General features: G+C 41.6%; 2 protein-coding genes across 6 annotated transcripts in view; one reads left to right on the forward strand and one right to left on the reverse strand.

Annotated features, from left to right (window-relative positions):
• The window catches only part of LOC122539687 (pre-mRNA-splicing factor 38B-like), a 23,340-nt gene extending 18,986 nt beyond the window's left edge, over window positions 1-4,354 (reverse strand). Inside the window, exon 1 of one of the 2 annotated variants that reach the window (XR_006309153.1) lies at window positions 4,305-4,354. The gene's annotated coding sequence lies outside the window, so the exon portion shown is untranslated. The remainder of the gene's footprint in view (window positions 1-4,304) is intronic. The other variant, XM_043674677.1, reaches the window with a different exon arrangement.
• A 135-nt stretch (window positions 4,355-4,489) lies between these two features.
• ccdc103 (coiled-coil domain containing 103) lies at window positions 4,490-17,855 on the forward strand. 4 transcript variants are annotated; one of them, XM_043675374.1, is made up of 5 exons: window positions 4,948-5,022; window positions 5,383-5,534; window positions 8,993-9,122; window positions 13,913-14,066; window positions 17,694-17,855. In XM_043675374.1, exons 1-5 carry the CDS (start codon window positions 5,014-5,016, stop codon window positions 17,789-17,791), a joined length of 543 nt encoding a protein of 180 aa, XP_043531309.1. In that variant the 5' UTR covers window positions 4,948-5,013; the 3' UTR covers window positions 17,792-17,855. The 4 variants fall into 4 exon arrangements, with proteins under 4 accessions (XP_043531307.1, XP_043531308.1, XP_043531309.1 ...); XM_043675372.1 differs by lacking the exons at window positions 4,948-5,022; window positions 17,694-17,855 and adding an exon at window positions 4,490-4,557 and having other exon boundaries at window positions 13,913-14,567; XM_043675373.1 differs by lacking the exons at window positions 4,948-5,022; window positions 17,694-17,855 and adding an exon at window positions 4,607-4,843 and having other exon boundaries at window positions 13,913-14,567.
• The last annotated feature ends 409 nt before the right edge of the window (window positions 17,856-18,264 follow it).

An 18,264-nucleotide genomic window follows, 5' to 3' on the forward strand; every position in this document is an offset into this window, starting at 1 on the left:
TCTCCGGCCTATCACCCTCACCTTAACCTCCTTCCACCTATCGCATTCCCAACGCCCCTTCCCCAAGTCCCTCCTCCCTACCTTTTATCTTAGCCTGCTGGACAAACTTTCCTCATTCCTGAAGAAGGGCTTATGCCCGAAACGTCGATTTTCCTGTTCCCTGGATGCTGCCTGACCTGCTGCGCTTTTCCAGCAACACATTTTCAGCTCTGATCTCCAGTATCTGCAGACCTCAATTTCTCCTCAAAGATTCTAACCTTCTTTGTTGTCCACTACACTTTCAATTTTGGTGTCATCTGCAAACTTACTAACTGTACCTCTTATGCTCACATCCAAATCATTTCTATAAATGATGAAAAGTAGTGGACCCAGCACCGATCCTTGTGGTACTCCACTGGTCACAGGCCTCCAGTCTGAAAAACAACCTTCCTCTGTCTTCTACCTTTGAGTCAGTTCTGTATCCAAATGGCGAGTTCTCCCTGTATTCCATGAGATCTAACCTTGCTCACCAGTCTCCCATGGCAAGCCTTGTCGAACACCTTACTGAAGTCCATAAAGATCACATCTACAACTCTGCCCTCATCAATCCTCTTTTTACTTCTTCAAAAATCTCAATCAAGTTTGTGAGACTTGATTTCCCACGCACAAAGCCATGTTGACTATCCCTAATCGGTCTTTGCCTTTCCAAATATATGTACATCCTGTCCCTCAGGATTCCCTCCAACAGCTTGCCCACAACTGACCTCAGATAGTTTAAGAAAGTGTTCAGGATAGGAGATAGTGAGGACTGCAGATGCTGGAAAGTCAGAGTTGATACAATGTGCAACCAAGAAAAGCACAGCAGGTCAAGCAGCATCAGAGGAGCAGGGGAGACAACATTTTGGGTAGGACTCTTCATCAGGATGTTGATGATTAATATAACATCCATGATTCCAGGCTTTACAAATACAGACATAAGATGGAATCTTATAAGGGCCTGATTGACATGGGCTATGGCAGAATTTGGCAAGAAGTCTGGTCAGACCTATATTGACATCAAGAGCAATTCAGTGCATCTTTTATGCATTTGCTGAGTGGCAATGCAAGTTTCTCCCTCGGTAGTGGCAAGTTGCTAATTAAGGGGAGTTACGGCTTGTTATAAGCCTTGTTAACTCGGCAATTCACATCATTGACATTTAGCTTCCTGTCTTACTAAATGTGCCACACAAGCTTGATGTTGAGAATTTTTGATATGGAAGTTAGAATGGGTACTTGGAAACTTCACTTCGCTGCTGGCTGTGGGGAGCCTCCGTGTTGCTCACCATCAAGCAAAGTCTCAGGGAACAATTCATGGGCATCAGTCGCATGAATATCTTGTTCATGGACATCGGCATCCGACATTAACCAACCTTTTATAATCATCAACCTCTGTTCCACTTACAGGCTGCCCTGGAAGCACAGATATGCACTGGGCCATCAATAGTTTTGAAAGACTGCTGCAAAGACTCTTTGAGGGCAAATTACGGCCAATGAGGTTCGGAGAGCAAAAGGCTGGGATTGGGAGTGGGATGGTGGGGAAACAGAGGCAATTGTTGAAGTAGGGATAAGGGCCATGATAGGGAAAGATTTATGGTATTTGGGGTGTAGGCACAACAGCATTGGAGGGCATAGTAGGCTACAGGGAGGGAGTGTGGATAGTTGGTTATTGGCTGTGACACCACAATGGCCTCCACAGGGGGAGTGTAGAGAACCAAGGTGGGCATCATTAAAGTGTAAGGTTGGGGCTTAAAGGCAGGGAGAACATTTGGAGGTAAAGTTCAATATGATGGCTCACCAGATAGTGGGAATATTGGAAATGGGCTGTTGGTGTAGGCAAGGTGAAAAGGGGCATGTAGGGTCTTGGGGCAGGGAATATCTGGTGACAAGGCATTGCTGCATGCTAACAGTATCCATCACAAGCTGCATTCCCTGCCACTACATACTATGTTCTAGAAGATAAATGCAACTGAGAAATGGCTGTGATAGCACACAGGATGGCAGGAGTCAGTGTCAATTTGATAGGAAAAAGCACAGGATCCACATCTGCTGGATGTTAGGACATTGGAGGGGCAAATACATGAAGTGTGGGTTTGCAGACTCCTACTACATGTAATTTGTCATTGTCCATTTTGAATGCAGAGTGAACAGGCTGAGAATTTAAATCCTAGTCAGAGGTGATTGTATCATGCCATTGGTGCTTGTAAATTGAACAATGGCATCTCAATGATGCTGAAATTAGCAGCAATGACTTAAAAAGAGGCCAAAGGTGACCCATTACTTATGCAATCTCCAAGGATGCTGTGGGAAATGGAGACTATTGTTTCATTACCTGTCATTTCAGTTTAATGATGGTCTGTTCTGAAAGCAATAAAAAGTTGAATGATTAATATTGTTGTGGGTAGGAAGGGGTTGGAGTACAGTAGGCACTCCTCTTTGATGTAATGTGCTGGTCTGTCAGCTGGCATAGTAGTGTCAACATGCTGAGGCTAAAGCTGAACGAATGATGGAGACATGGCTCTCATTAATGGGGTGCAGTATGTCTCACCCCATACAGCCCTCATCTGAGACCTAAAATCATCTTCTGCTCCTTATGTCCCCAACATAGATGAGTTCTGGCAAGGCTTTGCACCCTCGTTGATGGTAGAATGTTGGTTGATGTGACTGCCTTGCTGGGAAGGTGAAGACTGATGCAGGAGGTCCAGGACCAACAGCCTATACGATACAAATCAAGAAATCTAGAAACATAAGTCAACAAAGTTGAAAAAATGCAAAGAAATTTCTAGAGAAACAAAATTTAAAGCAGAGAAATCATGTTACTCTGGAGCACCTGATAGACCAGGCATTAGGTTGCTATCTTCACATCACAAAATGGTTGCAAAAGCACTGAAGAAATTGTTTAAAAAATAAGAAAAGAGAAAATAGGGTCTTCAAAATTACAAAGGAATTAGAGAGGGTCAGCAAAAAGATATTTCCTCTTGTGTACAATCTAGAAATAGGACTCACAAAGACAATCAAGCCAGTCTCTAATAATTCCAATAAGAAATTCAGAAGAAATGAGTTTATCTATAGTGTGTGTAATTTGCTATTAGATGGAGTGGCTGAGGTGATGGGTTTCGATGCATTGTAAGTGCATGAGGGAGAAAGGAATAAAAATATATGGCAAAGAATGGGAAGAAAGAAACTGGTGGGGCATAAACAGTGACATTAACTGTTTGCTCCATCTATTTCTGCAAATTATGTGTAATTCAATGGGGTTGACTATTCTGTACCCATTGATGACCCCTACAGTGTGTTTTAGTGATGCTAGCCCAGGTGTAACAATCTAACATTCAAATGGAAGATGAACAATAAAGTAACCATAATCCACAAAGACTGAATAGGCTTGGGCTCTTTTACCTGGAGTGTCGGAGGCTGAGGGGTGACCTTATAGAGGTTTATAAAATCATGAGAGGCATGGATAGCTTAACTAGACAAGGTCTTTTTCCCTAGCTTGGGAGAGTCTAGAACTAGGGGACATAGATTTAGGGTAAGAGAGGAAAGGTTTAAAAGGGACCTAAGGGGCAACATTTTCATGCAGAGGATGGTGTGTGTATGGAATGAGCTGCCCATGCAAGTGGTGGAGGCTGGTACAACTGCAACACTTAAAAGGCACCTGGATGGGTATATGAATAGGAAGGGTTTGGAGGGATATGGGCCAAGTGCTGGCAAATGGGACTAGTTTGTGTTGGGATATCTGGACGAGTTGGGCTGAAGGGTCTGTTTCTGTGCTGTACATCTCTATGACCATCGGCACCCCTCTCCATAGAGATCACACTAACATTGCAGTCCAACAATCAGTGTTAAAAATCATCCAACACCAGGTTATAGTCCAACAGGTTTATTTAGAAGCACTAGCTTTCTGAGCACTGCCCCTTCATCAGGTGGTTGTGGAGTAACCAAAAGCTAGTGTTTCCAACTAACCCTGTTGGTCTGTAAAGAGAAAGTGAGGGCTGCAGATGCTGGAGATCAGAGATGGAAATGTGTTGCTGGAGAAGCTCAGCAGGTCAGGCAGCATCTAGGGAACAGGAGAATCGACGTTTCGGGCATTACCAATTCCTGAAGAAGGGCTAATGCCCGAAACATCGATTCTCCTGTTCCCTAGATGCTGCCTGACCTGCTGAGCTTCTCCAGCAACACATTTCCATCTCTGTTGGTCTGTAACCTGGTGTTGTGTGATTTTTAACTTTGTCCAACACTGACACCTCCACATCACAACAGTCAGTGGTAATTATTTCTTTAAACCTTACTTGAGTTCAGCGCCTGGCTCCAGTTGGGTGTATCTGGCCCCCTCAATGCCCCGGGTCAAAGTGAGTGACCTTCCCCTGACCCCGCCTCCCAGACACGTGACGACAAACCACCATTGTCAGGGCAACAAGGCGCAGGGGGCGGGGCTGCGGTGTGGGGCGGGGCTGCGGTGTGGGGCGCGGCGCGGGGCGGGGCTGCACGGTGATCATAGCAACCGCACGGGGCACGGCGCGTGGGTCACAGCCCTGGCACCAGGTGAGCCCTAGGCCCGGGATCCGGCTGTGGTAACAGCTCAGCCCCAGGCCCCAGGCCCCAGCCCCACTGCCCACTGCCGTGTCGTTCCCCGGTTTCGGTTGATTTGTTCGCAGTTGTAAAAGAAGCGGGAAGGGACAAGGAGATGAAACATGGAGAGGGTTTGGGCCGAGCGGTGGGCTGGCTACACCCTATTGCGAGACATTGAGCTGGAGAGGCAAAATGGGTCAAGCTAGGATCTGTAGGAAGGAGATTCAGAGGGAAAGCCGGGTGAATCGGAGAGGGTAAGGTGAGGAGATCAGCAAAGTGGACAGAGGAGAGTTGGCTGGAGCTTGAGGCACTGAATGATGACAGGTACCAGCTGAGTGGAGCAGCAGATAATTCATCCAACCTGGAGAAACCTCTTGGTGTCAGTCACTGCATTGAGCATGAATCCCTGAACTTGAGCTGCAATAAGACATGATTCAGGTGCTCAGCTTCTAGCTGCATCTTTCTGAGTGGCTACCAGGAGTTGATTCCTGGCAGTTCGTTTGGTTAGCTTTGCTGGTCTCCAAACTGACTGGAGTATACTGTCTGTATCCTGAAAAGTAGAAGGCTGGAAGAATTCAGCATCAGGAGGTGGAGAAGTTAACTTTTAGGGGGGCAGGAGTCCTGAAGAAGGGTTATACCTGAAACATTAACTTCTTCACCTGCTGATGCTGCCTGGCTTGTTGTGTTCTTCAGTCTCCTGCTTGTCTGCCTTAGACTCCAGCATCTGCAGTTTTTTTTTGTCTTTAATCTATGTCCTGAAAAGCTGGTCATTTATGATTTTCCTCATGTTCCCTCCAGTCACTGCAGATGGAAGAAAGCGAAACCCTTGATTTCAAAGCTCTGAAGAGAGAGTTAGAAACAGCCTTGTTTCTAGATGAGAAATACAAACGAGAAAATGATGCAAAGTTCAGGGCCATTCATCAGAAAGTGGGATCATATGAGGAATTCAGGTAATGAGAAATGCTTGGCATTCAGATATGACTGATGATTAGATTAGATTACTTACAGTGTGGAAACAGGCCCTTCGGCCCAACAAGTCCACACTGCCCTGCTGAAGTGCAACCCATCCATACCTCTACACCTACCCAATACTACAGGCAATTTAGCATGGCCAATTCACCTGACCTGCACATCTTTGGGCTGTGGGAGGAAACCGGAGCACCTGGAGAAAACCCACGCAGACACGGGGAGAATGTGCAAACTCCACACAGTCAGTCGCCTGAGATGGGAATTGAACCCGGGTCTCTGGCGCTGTGAGGCAGCAGTGCTAACCACTGTGCTACCGTGCTGCCGTGATGCTAATAGGCTGGGATGTTTCCACCACTTCAGAGTACATGAGGCACTTCTGCAGTCTCTGTCAGGTTGTGGTTGTCACCTGATTTTAAAATAAGTGAATGGAAATACTGAACACTAATTACTATACACAGATCACTGGCTTTGTAGAAATGAGAACGGGGACTCATCATACTCCATTCCAGCAGAAGTCGATTAGTGAATCACTGGATGATTAAATTTTCAGGTTTTCAATGGATATGATATTTTGAGATACTTGAAGCATGACATGATTTGTTTATCAAGCTTAAGAGGAATGATGGCTTTGACCTGTGATTCTGCAAATTCTCTATTGTTGGATTTTACCGTAAGTGAGATCTGCCGTATTCTAATTGATAGTTTTTGATTCATATGATTACTCATCCTCAGGGACTGGTGGAGACAGAGTTGTTGAAATTTTTAAGGCTGAGTTAAATGGACTCTTGATAACCTTTGATTCCCTTGTTTATTAGAAGTAGACAGGAATGTAAATTTAAGGCTACAATTGTATCAACCACCATGTTATCCGCTGGCAAAACCAGCTTGTGGTGCTGCCTGTAATACCTATGTTCATATGTGAATTTATGTATTGTGCAACTACCAGGATGGTAGAGGGTAAACCAGATAAATCATGGTTTGTTTTCCATCTAGTGATGCATGTGTTTGTTAGTACCAACAGGATAGAATCTTTTGAAGAAGCTGTTTGATTGAATATCGCTCTTTTTAAAAATTCTTTAGTGATCATGATCAAGGTGGAAAATCAAACTGCTCATTACCAGAAACAGATGTGTTGATATGCACAACATTGACAGAATATGCGCTCTGACAAAAAACTATGTCCCTCCTGTTTCCAGCAGTGGTATTCTCCCATGCTGTTCAGCGCAGCAATTTTGTAGATTCTTGAGGTGTATCCTGACTGGGAGGAGAAGAGTACTGTAGCAAGTGGCTGTCAGACTTGTATGATTTGGTTTGACAAAGCTGGTAGCACTGGCTGTCTTACATCTCCATGGTAGATGAGTTCTTATGCCAGTGAGCATTTGGTGATGAGCATTTTCTAATTATTGGGTTCACCCTTTTTTACTTTGTCATATCTTATTTTATAAGACTGTTATTTCCTACCTCATCCTCTGGTCTGCAATCCTATTTACTACCTTATTTCCACTAAGAGTTCAGACATTATGGGTATGAATCAGCTGTAACATCTTTGATCTCTGATTTCTAATTACATTCAATCACAAAACCCTGAATATCCTGAAGTGTGGCATTGTTTGTTGTATTATTTTGTCCTCTCATCTATAGTTCAGCAGAAACCATCCTAACTTGGAAATAACTCGCCAACCCTTCAGTGTCACTGGTTCAAAATCCTGAAATCCCCTCTCTAAGGGCATTGTGGGTTTACCTACAGCACATATGGTTCAAGAAGGCAGCTCGCCACAGCTGCCTTCTGAAGGGCAGTTAGGAATGGGCAGTAAATGCTGGCCAGCCAGTAATGTCACTATCCCATGAGTGAATTAAAAAGAAAAATCAGTTTCCACCTTTTCCTTCTGGGCTTTTACCTGATTGAGAAGCTCCCCACTGGGGAAGAATCCTGCTCTTTTCTTTTAATCACCTTGTTCAGAGATGTTGTTATATACCTGTAGAGCAAGTGGAACTTGAACCTGATCCTTCTGGCCCAGAGATAGGGATAATACTAATGCAACACCAAGAGCCTTACGAAATCCGCTCTTAAGTGAAAACTCCAATGAGCTCAACCAACTCTGGAGTTGTTCTGTTTGACCCATATAGGGACCTATTCTTCCAGCAATGACACAGCTAACATTTCAGATTTGTGACCATAACATTTTCTGTTTATAAAGGATTATTAACAGACTTGTTCTGAGAGTATCTTGGCTTCCACATGGAAATCTAATTACATGGTCATGGTCTTTATATGCTATTTCAAGAAGAACGCGAGCTGTGCTTTTATTTTGTATTAAGAAAGGAAATGGAAACCTGAGTTGATTCCATTAGTATGCTGTATCTAAATTATCAGAGTCTTAACAGTGACTCAGTGGTGACACACTCATTTCTTAGTCAAATATCATGGGTTCAACTCCTCTTCAGGAAAGTGAGCACAAAACCAAGACAGGAATCCCAGTGTGGTACTGAGTGATTGTTGTAATGTTGGGAGTGCTATCATTTAGATGAGATGTTAAATTTGCCCTGTCAATTAAATGGAGAAAGAAATTTTTGAAGATGTTGTGTTTTCCCAAGTGTGTCAGTATTTACTCCTCAATCAAAATCGCCAAAATAAATTATCTGGTTGATCACCAGTTTGAAGGGTTAAATCTTCTTGCTGCCTGACCTGCTGATTGTTTCCAGCATTGTCTATTGACAACAGAGAAGGAAATGTGATGATTGAGTGTAAAATCAAGTACCAAAAGAGAAATGAAGAGCAAGAAAGATGGTTTAGATGTGAGGGAAAAAACATTTTAAAAAAAAAGGAAAAAGTTTGATATTTTAAATATGTAAAGGAAAAAGTAACAACTTGCTGGCATGAAACTTCACATTTTAAATTTACTTCTCTGGCATTTGTGTTAACAGATACTACATTGTTCAAAGGATAGTTGTACTGTTAAATCTAATCTTTCTGTATGAGTTTAAAGAGCCATTTATCACAGAGTAGAATGCTAATTGAATTGATGTAACAAGGTTTGCTTTGGCAAGAGAATTGAGAGATATGGTGAGGAGATGTGAATGTTGTATCTTAAATAGGCATTTTAAACTTAAAAGCTGCTCTTGTTCAGAAATTTTCCTATGCCTTTTCCTTCTGTTTTATTTCCGCCTGTCAGTGTCCTGACTGAACCTATATCAGGAATGAAAGTGAACTTCCTGATCTGTGTGGGACAGTACTGAACTTTGTAGTCTCCTTACCCACTGAACACTGACTTCTAATAGGAAAATAAGAAGTCATAAAATTTTGAGGACAAAACAAATCTTACAAATCACACAACACCAGGTTATAGTTCAATAGGTTTAATTGACCCCAGTCTAACACCGGCATCTCCAAATCAAAACAAATCTTAGCAAGTTAATCCAATTTTTCTACTTTGTGCAGGGATATTGTGCTGGCATCGCACCTGAAACCCCTGGACTTGCAAGACAAGTTGGGAGCAAGGAATCAACCCTGGAATAGATGTGCTCGGTCATTGAGCACAAACGACAGTGTCCAGGTGGGGCTATCCCAGGTTAGTGTCTAATGGTCACTCAGTGTGAATAAATATAGGTAGCATTCTGTAGAAGTCAGAGATGATGCATCTTGAATGCAACACTAGAACTCTGCGCTACACAATTTGAAGCAATCTAAATGTTCAAGAACTGATTCAGTAAATAGAAACTATTTTCTCTGTTTTTGGTCTGCCCAGAACAAAGAGGTTGAACCTTAATTAAAGTTTAACAGTTTGGGGATTATGTCTGGAATTCTTTTAGTCTGAAAATACAGAATTGTTTCCTTTAGAAAGCTATTGAGCCTGGGGTTATTTGAAAATTTCAGCTGAGATCAATAAGAATTACTGCTGCAACAACATGTCAGTCAGGTAAAACTAACGTGTCTTGTGACAGTCTAATCCCAGCTCACATTCTGTGTTAGTGGGTGAACCAACCCCTTGGTCACAGTTGCTTTACGATGATGTGCACAGTCATCTTTGAAGGATCAAAACACAGCATTGCTATGAACAAGATAATTATTTAAGGTAGGAAAGGGCATGGAACCATAAAGGTTAGATGATGTTAAGATACAAATCAGCCGTCATCTAATGACTGAACAGGGTCGAGGAGCTCCGTGAGTTCTCTCTGTTTCTTTCTCTTGCCTCAAACGCTGGTAGGCTTTTTGACACTGGGAGCATGATAGTAAGCTTGACCTTACCTTGTATGTAACAACTTGGAGCAGGACTGCCTGCATAACGTAGAGTGAGCAATCTTGGCCGTGTCTGCTGCTTCCTAGTCAATTACGTCGCCAACAGAGCAGGCTAATCTGCAAGGCTCAGTATCTCATTGCAGGCCTATACTTCCCATGATATAAACTTCCAATAGTTTTAAATTTAGCAAAATAAAATTCCTTTCTCTCTGTATTGTCTGCACAATTTCTTTGCTATTTAAATCCCCAATGATGTACACTGAGCAAAAGGGACCATAAATGCAAGATAGTTATTAATAAATCTCATAGTGAAATGAGGCAAGATCTCTTTATTTAGAGTGATTAGAATGTAGATCACATCACCACAAGGAGTCACAGGCAAATAGCATGGATGCATTTAAGGGCAGTTGGATGATACATTTGAGAATAATGTTAATTGGTCATGCTGTTTGGTTAAGTTTAATTTAAGTGGAACACAGCTTATGTTGAGGATAAATGCTGACATGTCAGTCAGGTCAATGGCCTGTTTTTTTGTGCTGGTCATACAGTATAATGAAGTTCCCTATGGGGAGTTAGAATCAGAATTTTTAATGGCATGGAGAAAGTCCCTCGGCCCATTGTGTCCTGTGGTCATCAAGCTTCTGTCTGTCCTAATTCCATTTACTAGCACTTAGAGTCATAGAGTCACAGAGATGTACAGCACGGAAACAGACCCTTCGGTCCAATCTGTCCATGCCGACCAGATATCCTACCTCAATCTAGTCCCACCTGCCAGCACCCCCCGGCCCGTATGCCTCCAAACCCTTCCTATTCATATACCCAACCAAATGCTTTTAAATGTTGCAATTGTACCAGTTTCCACCACTTCCTCTGGCAGCTCATTCCATACACGTACCACCCTCTGTATGAAAAAGTTGCCCCTTAGGTCTCTTTTATATCTTTCCCCTCTCATCCTAAACCTATGACCTCTAGTTCTGGATTCTCCCACCCCTGGGCAAAGACTTTGTCTATTTATCTTATCCATGCCCCTCATAATTTCATAAACCTCTCTAAGGTCACTCCTCAGCCTCCAATGCTCCAGGGAAAACAGCCCCAGCCTATTCAACTTCTCCCTATGGCTCAAATCCTCCAACACTGGCAACATCCTTATAAATCTTTTCTGAACCCTTTCAAGTTTCACAACATCTTTCCAATAGGTGTGTCATAACATAACAGTTTGATTACAATAACACAGTAGTAATAATAATAATAATAATTTTAAAACTACAATTTTCCTTCAAAGTGCCATGGCATCTTCCTCAGCTGGTTTATCTCCTCCAAGAAACTGCCTCTCTCTAAGGCAATACACCTTCATTGTCTAAATAAATCTTTAAATGTCATGATGGTTTCTGGGTCTATCACCTTTTTAGGCGGTGAGTTTGACATATCACAATTGTCTGGTTGCAAATCATTATCTTTTAGGCAGACTCTGTTTTCCTTCTATATTTATTTGTACATTGCTCTTTACTGTATCTCCGTATTCCATCTTCTGTCAAATTAATATAAAATCCCTAGGCGAAAACTGTTGGGCTTGTCCTGATCCCACCTTTTCCAGAATGGATGCAGTGATCCAGGAATCTAAAACCTTCCCTCCTGCTCCAACTTAAGAACCACCATTTATCTGTTTTATCCACCTATTCTTATATCCACTAGTATGGCACCAGGAGTAATCCAGAGATTATAATCTTTTGAGGTCCTTTTTAAGATGCTTCCTGGCACCCTAAATTCTTGTCGCAGGACATGCTTTCCACTTAAGTCATTTAGCCACAATGTTAACCATGATCTCTGACTGATCATCCTCATTCTTCAGAATGCCTTGTTACTATTCAGTGACAACCTTGACCCTACTCCCAGGGAGGTAACGCCATCATGAAGTCACATCTGCAGCTGCTGAAATGCCAGTCTTTTTTGAATCTCCAGCCCCGACTGATCTCCCTCTTTTTCTGCTCCCATCCTGTGCAGCTCGACTTGGCTCCACTTCCCTGGGGTATTGTCTCTCACACACGCATAGAAAATTGGAGCAGGACAAGGCTATTTGGCCCTTTGAGGTTGCTCTGCCACTCCTTGTGATTCATGCATGAGTACTCCCATATCCCTTTACTGTAGCTTGCCACAATCTTTCTCCATTTTAAGTAATATTCACCCTCCTGTGTTGTTCTTGTCAAGTACATAAACAATTTGTGCAAATGTAAGGTTTCCAGCTGCCAAGATTTTGCCCACTGACCAAACCTCTGCATCCCCTGCAGACTGTCATTTTTACCAATTGCCTTCCCATCTATTTAAATGTCATCTGCAAAATAGTTGTAGTACATTTACTTCTTTCAGCAAAGACATTAATATATATTGTAAATAATTGTGGCTTCAATATAGATTCCTGTGGCATTTCTTTAGTTACATGTTGCCATCTTGGAAATGTTCCCTTTATCCCAACTCTCTTTTCTATTAGCCAATTACAATGCTAATTACAACCCTAACACCATTACTTTTATCTTATTAAATGGCCTGACATGAGGATAAATGCTTTCTGGAAATCCAAATATATTATATCTGTGGCTTCCCCTTTATCCATCCTGCTTTTTACCACCTCAAAGAAGTTTTAAAAGTTTATCAGACACAATTTCCACTGGCTCCTTCCAGTTTCCAAGTTCATGTCCACTCTTTCATTGTAATGTTTTCCCCTCTTCTGCCTTTTCCACTTCAATTTTTCCATTTTCATGTTTGTATTTAGTTTCCCTTTTAGCTGAATTACTTTTAGTAATTTTGAATTTCTTTGTTGCTTCCACGACAGTGACTCTCAGGATATTCATCTCCACTCGTTGCAGGAGCAATGTAGAAGCAATGTGCTATGTATAAGCTAGTCAGAGATCACAATTACATATCTGTAGATATCCTCTGAGGTCACTATCAAAAACAAATTGAATCTGTTTGTAATAGTAAATGAGATTGTTGGTGTTTTACCAGCTGAGCTTTGTTATTAAGGGAAGTAGGAGGGAGGAGTGTTACTGGTGTATGACTGTAGTGCTGGGAATGGAAGCAAATAGATTATTCGGAACAATCTACCTACAATTAAGTTGGTAAAGTGTAGTTATGCCCCCATGGTAACTTATACAGTGCTTCCCCAAATTGTTTGCCATGTGAGAAATGGGCCCAGTACCTTATCTAGGGATGGAGATACTCCTATCGCCCTCCCATGCCTCCTAAAAGCTCGATGTTGGGCTGCATCGATATATGAATAGATGAAAAGGTGACCGTCAAGCCCAGATATAAATGAGCTGAATTGTTTCAATGATTGTGTCAAACTGTTTCACACACTTTAAATGTCAGGCTCAATTCTCCTTCCTGTTTCCCTTGGTGGTTGAGTCACTATTTTTTGCGAATTCTGTGTTTTCAAGGTGTTTGCACTGGTCAGTGCAATGCCTTTTGCATATATAATGTTAAATTTTGTTCATCCCAGGCATGATTAGATTAGATTACATTACATTACAGTGTGGAAACAGGCCCTTCGGCCCAACAAGTCCACACCGCCCCGCCGAAGCATAACCCACCCATACCCCTACATTTACCCCTTACCTAACACTACGGGCAATTTAGCATGGCCAATTCACCTGACCTGCACATCTTTGGACTGTGGGAGGAAACCGGAGCACCCGGAGGAAAACCCACGCAGACATGGGGAGAACGTGCAAACTCCACACAGTCAGTCGCCTGAGTCGGGAATTGAACCCGGGTCTCTGGCACTGTGAGGCAGCAGTGCTAACCACTGTGCCACCGTGCCGCCCACCTACATAGTTGCAACTGAATGCTTTAGCCCCATTCTCAGATAGATCAGCTGTACATTTACTAGTTTGGTACTTATCACACTAGCTGTTGCAAGGCCTCTCTGTGTGAGATTGCCAAATTAGTGCTGAATCATGGGCATATTTTCTGCTATGAGTATAAATTTCTATTGAACTCAGCTGATTCTGCCCACTTCGGGTCACCTGAAGGCAGGTATCATTCCAAAAACATTTGGAAACGTAGTCACATTACAGATGTTGATCTTAGGTTGAAACCCATATCACATTATCTTTTCCTAAAACTTAGCACTCACATTCCAAGCCGAAGACAGCTGCTGAGTTCAGCCGTGACTGGAGAAGATATTACAGCACTGAAGCAGAGAAATACAGTTTCCTTCTCAACCTTGGTGGTCAGCTTTTGGGGAACATCTTCTGTGCTGAAATTGGATTTGGATATCTTGGTGAGTTCCTCGTCATCCTTTGCAATAATTTCGAACGAACAGATGGCCAGGCAATATACTGGATCCTGCTGCATCTTTCTCAAACCCAACGATTTGACCTAAATGTGGATTTCCTGAGCAGCAGTGAAAGGGAGAAAGGCATGAAGTTATTTCAAATGCTGTTACAGGTGCTGGATGGTTCTCCAGGGCTGGGCAGTGAAGAAGAGCTGGAAGGTACAGAAGATGTTGCAAAAAAGGTGTGTGCTGCAGAGGAGGCGGTTAATATAGCAGTGGTACAAAAATTAATGGAAGCATACAAGTTGAGTAAGTCCAGTTAGAGATCGAGGTTTGGAAGATTTATCCCCATTTTGCGTACATGTGATTCTTTATTCCTTCACTTCAAAGAAAGTAAAACAAATTTTATTAATTGGGAGGGTTTGCCTTTTAGGTGGATGTTTTAGTGTCGAAAAGTGTGGTGCTGGAAAAGTGCAGCAAGTCAGACAGCATCCAAGGAACATAAGAGTCTACGTTTCAGGCATAAGCCCTTCAGGAATGGGCTTAAGCCCGAAACGTTGACTCTCCTGCTCCTCAGATGCCATCTGACCTGCTGTGCTTTTCCAGCGCTACACTTTTTGCTTCTGATCTCTAGTATCTGCAGTACTCACTTTTTCCAGGTGTTTGTTTTGGTCAAAGTAATTCCCCTTCTGCTCATTCAACAAAAGACATTTCTCACCAGTTTAAATGTCTACCTTTTAAAATGGGTTGTTGTTTATACTGGCCAAACTGATTAACCATTATCCATTTGTGTCACCACCCATTTCATAGTTGCTTTAGGGTTTTTGATTATTTCAGGTCAAAGCAAAAAAAAAAGTGTCTATAGCCCATCAGCTCAACTAAAACCGATTTTAATCACCTGATGAATCGTTGCTGTTTTTAAGAAAGTTAGTAATGCCCAGATGTTTCCAAAACGTTGGCCCACTTGCTTGAGTTAAATAAGGAGGTCTCTGTCTGCTGGGTTTTACAACATTTTTGTTTTATTGGTAGTTTCCTTTTATCCTGTAGTACAATGTAAAATGTTAACCAACCTATCACTAATAACTGGAATTAAACTAAGTTTTAATGGTTGAGTCATTTGCATGAATGTACTCAATCCAAGCATTATTGAGACTTTGTATGTGTTATGACTGATTGGTCATCATGTGTTTTCTTGGGGGCCAGGTAGGTCTGGATTACCTTGCAAGCTGGAAGAAATCAATTTCCATTGCACCCATTTAAGCTGCTGTGTTCCTGGGCTTGTACCTGGTAATGTTAACATTGCAGTGTAGAGGCTGGCCTATGAAGCTGTCTGTTGAGGCTTTTAAAAATGTGGTGTTTTTAGGGAATAAAATGCTGAACATCATCCTCTGAGTACATCAAGAAAAAAATACTAGGATTATTATTTCTGCTTGATGTATGGTTTCTAAAATTTAAGTCTTAATTGGATGAAGCTGTTGGTATATCCCATAATAATGGGTCTGTCAATAGGGAAAAATGTGTATAATTAAATTGTACACAGGAGTAATTGTTTGGTTTTGACACTGACTGCTTTCTACTTCAGTTTTCTCTCTGACCTCTGGTTTTTGGCTTTTTCCCCCAATGTCAGGTGTTAGACCCTGACTCCACAGTTCAATCTAAGTTGAGGCTCATCCATCCCACACCTGCAAGAATCCATTAACTTCAGTATCTTCTGATGTTTCTGATGCTGGATGTCGTTGCAGAACTTGATATGTTACACTGGAAATTCCTCAGTGTTTTTGACAAGCAAAAAGTGTCTGTGAACAGCTTATCCCCGGTCTGGGAGGTTTCTGGGCATCCAACCTACCACCTCCAATAGCAGTGTGCTGAGGCAGCAGCTGGGCAGTGGGTGGATGGAGCCGGTGGGAAAGTGGGTGGAGAATGAGATTGAGCTCTATTCTTTCTACACAGCTCCTGCAATTTATATCTTGTTAAAATGTGTTAATCCTAACAAATTACAGAAGCTTTATTCTTAAAATTTGTTCTTTTATGACTGTTTGATGTTTACTCCAAACAATAGTATTTCTTAGTCTGCTATTTTTTTAAACAAAGTTTTGCTTTTAAGAAAAAGTAATAAAAAATCTCTGATTGCACCAGTGACATTTTTGTAGTTTTCTTTTTGTGAATTTTCTGATAATCAAGACTGAGATTGGCATATTTTCCCTTTTCAAGTAGTCAGGGGTAGATACTTTAACGTCAGCAATGGATAGAGCAACGAGTCCAAATGTAACCCAGACAGTATATTTGGTATTGCCTCAAGTTAATGTAACTCCTCAAGACACAGTATTATTTTGCCCACTCATTTTCTCCTTCCAATCTCCTTCAGCCTAGTCTTAAAAGAACCTCACCTAACCATTGCAGCTATCCTGTAGCTTAAGCTAGACCAGCAGGCAGTCTGATGGCTTCTTATCTGGCTTGCCAGTGGTGCTCCATAAAGGTTCGGAGGTACATATTGAACTAGCTGCATCATGCTCTTCCAAAACTTACTTTCATATAGCAGCTTTCATATGCTGTGTTTCTGAGCATCTAGACTAGGAATGTTAATACATTTGGATGGACACCTTGATTATTAACAATGCTGGTTAATCTCATGCAGCCCTGTTTACAGGAGAGCCGATGATGGCCTGTCAAGAAGGAAAATAATTTGCATGTCTTAGCAGCTTTTAGCACTTTGGGATGCCCCTGTATTTTACAGCCTTTGAAATACTTTTGAGGTGTAATTACTGTAGCAATATCGGAAATGTGGCAATCAGTTTGTACACAAACTAACTAATCACAATTTGTGTTTTGAGAAAGAACTGCTAGGCAGGAGTTTGGAGAGAACCTCTGTGCTCTTCAGATAAGTACCATGGAATCTTTTACTCCATGTGAGAAGACAAACTGAGTCTCTGTTTGACATGTCATTCACATGATGGCCCCTCTGGCATTTCAACATTCCTTTGGTAGCATATTGGAATGTCAACTTATAATGTACTCTAAGGGGGCTCAAACTCTTGAACCGTTTACTTGGACTACCTGCTGTGGAGCCAGTTGATGAAAATTTGCAACATAAGATGGTGTAGACATGATGGGCTGAATGGCCTCCTACACTAATCATTTTGATGAGCACATGGAGTATTGTGCTGTACTGTTGTCTTCCTTTAAGGCTATAAATTTCAACTGGTGTTAAGTACTAGGTAAATTCATTTGATAGTTATTCAGACTGCAATGTTGAATTTTAGCTTTATGGATGTTGAGTTAGGAGCTTTCAATGTTGTGGCTCTAATATCTTCTGCTCTGGGAAGTGTTTCTTAAATGTGACACCATTTATATTAATGTGACGGATAGAAATTATACACCACTAATGTTTTTCTTGATGTAAAATTGTTTGTTTAATGTTATTGGTGCTGATCTCATAAATGGAAGGGTAGAGGCTAGTACAGGGGTATCACAAAGGATGCTAGCAACCTGACCTTTGTACAGATTCTCCTGCTGACTGACCTGCTGCTCCAATCTGGAAATCTCAGCTTTTGTTTAAATTTTAGTGTTGGGTTTTTTGTTTGTTTGTCTTGATATTGTATAAAGTTTAATATAAGTAACTTTTTTTATTTGTAGTTAAGTATTTTCTGCTTGGGACTGCTGCTTATGAGCTGCATGAAATATATTTCCTTGATGCAGCCTGGGGATTACAACAAGTCTTTGTGCACGATTAATGAATTCACTGGATCAATGTGGAGCCTGTAGCAGGTGAAGGATATCAATAAAACCTTTCTTCACTTTCCCCTTCCCGATTTGTGCCTGTGTTTCAATAGAATAAATTTCATCTTGCTCCTACATAACCAATTCTTAAACCATGTCAAGATACTAGTCAGACCAAAACAAATGTGAAATGTAATTCAGTGAGTGCCTTAAATGAGGTGTGTCAGGGTTTGAGTTGGACACGGCAATATATTGAGCATGCTATATGCAGTCAGTGGCAACACAAGGTTTGTGATTTGAGATTACAATGAATGTAATTGAAAACAATATAAATTGAATGAACCATCATAAGCAAGTAAATTTAAAAGTGTGTGGGGGGGAAAGGTATACAGCAATTAAATCATAATGATTTGCTTACTGAGTTAATAATTTAGAAGCCTGGACTAATGATCAAAAACACAGATGTAGGTCCTTCCAGTTTACTAGG

The sequence above is a fragment of the Chiloscyllium plagiosum genome, chromosome 33, assembly GCF_004010195.1.
Source record: "Chiloscyllium plagiosum isolate BGI_BamShark_2017 chromosome 33, ASM401019v2, whole genome shotgun sequence".
Classification (NCBI taxonomy): Eukaryota; Metazoa; Chordata; class Chondrichthyes; order Orectolobiformes; family Hemiscylliidae; genus Chiloscyllium; species Chiloscyllium plagiosum.

What these genes read in the sequence shown, in the direction of transcription:
- ccdc103 (XM_043675370.1), top strand. An exon ending in GGATCATATGAGGAATTCAG is followed by an intron (nt 5,535 to 8,992) that starts GTAATGAGAAAT and finishes TACTTTGTGCAG; the next exon opens with GGATATTGTGCTGGCATCGC. An exon ending in TCCAGGTGGGGCTATCCCAG is followed by an intron (nt 9,123 to 13,912) that starts GTTAGTGTCTAA and finishes CCTAAAACTTAG; the next exon opens with CACTCACATTCCAAGCCGAA.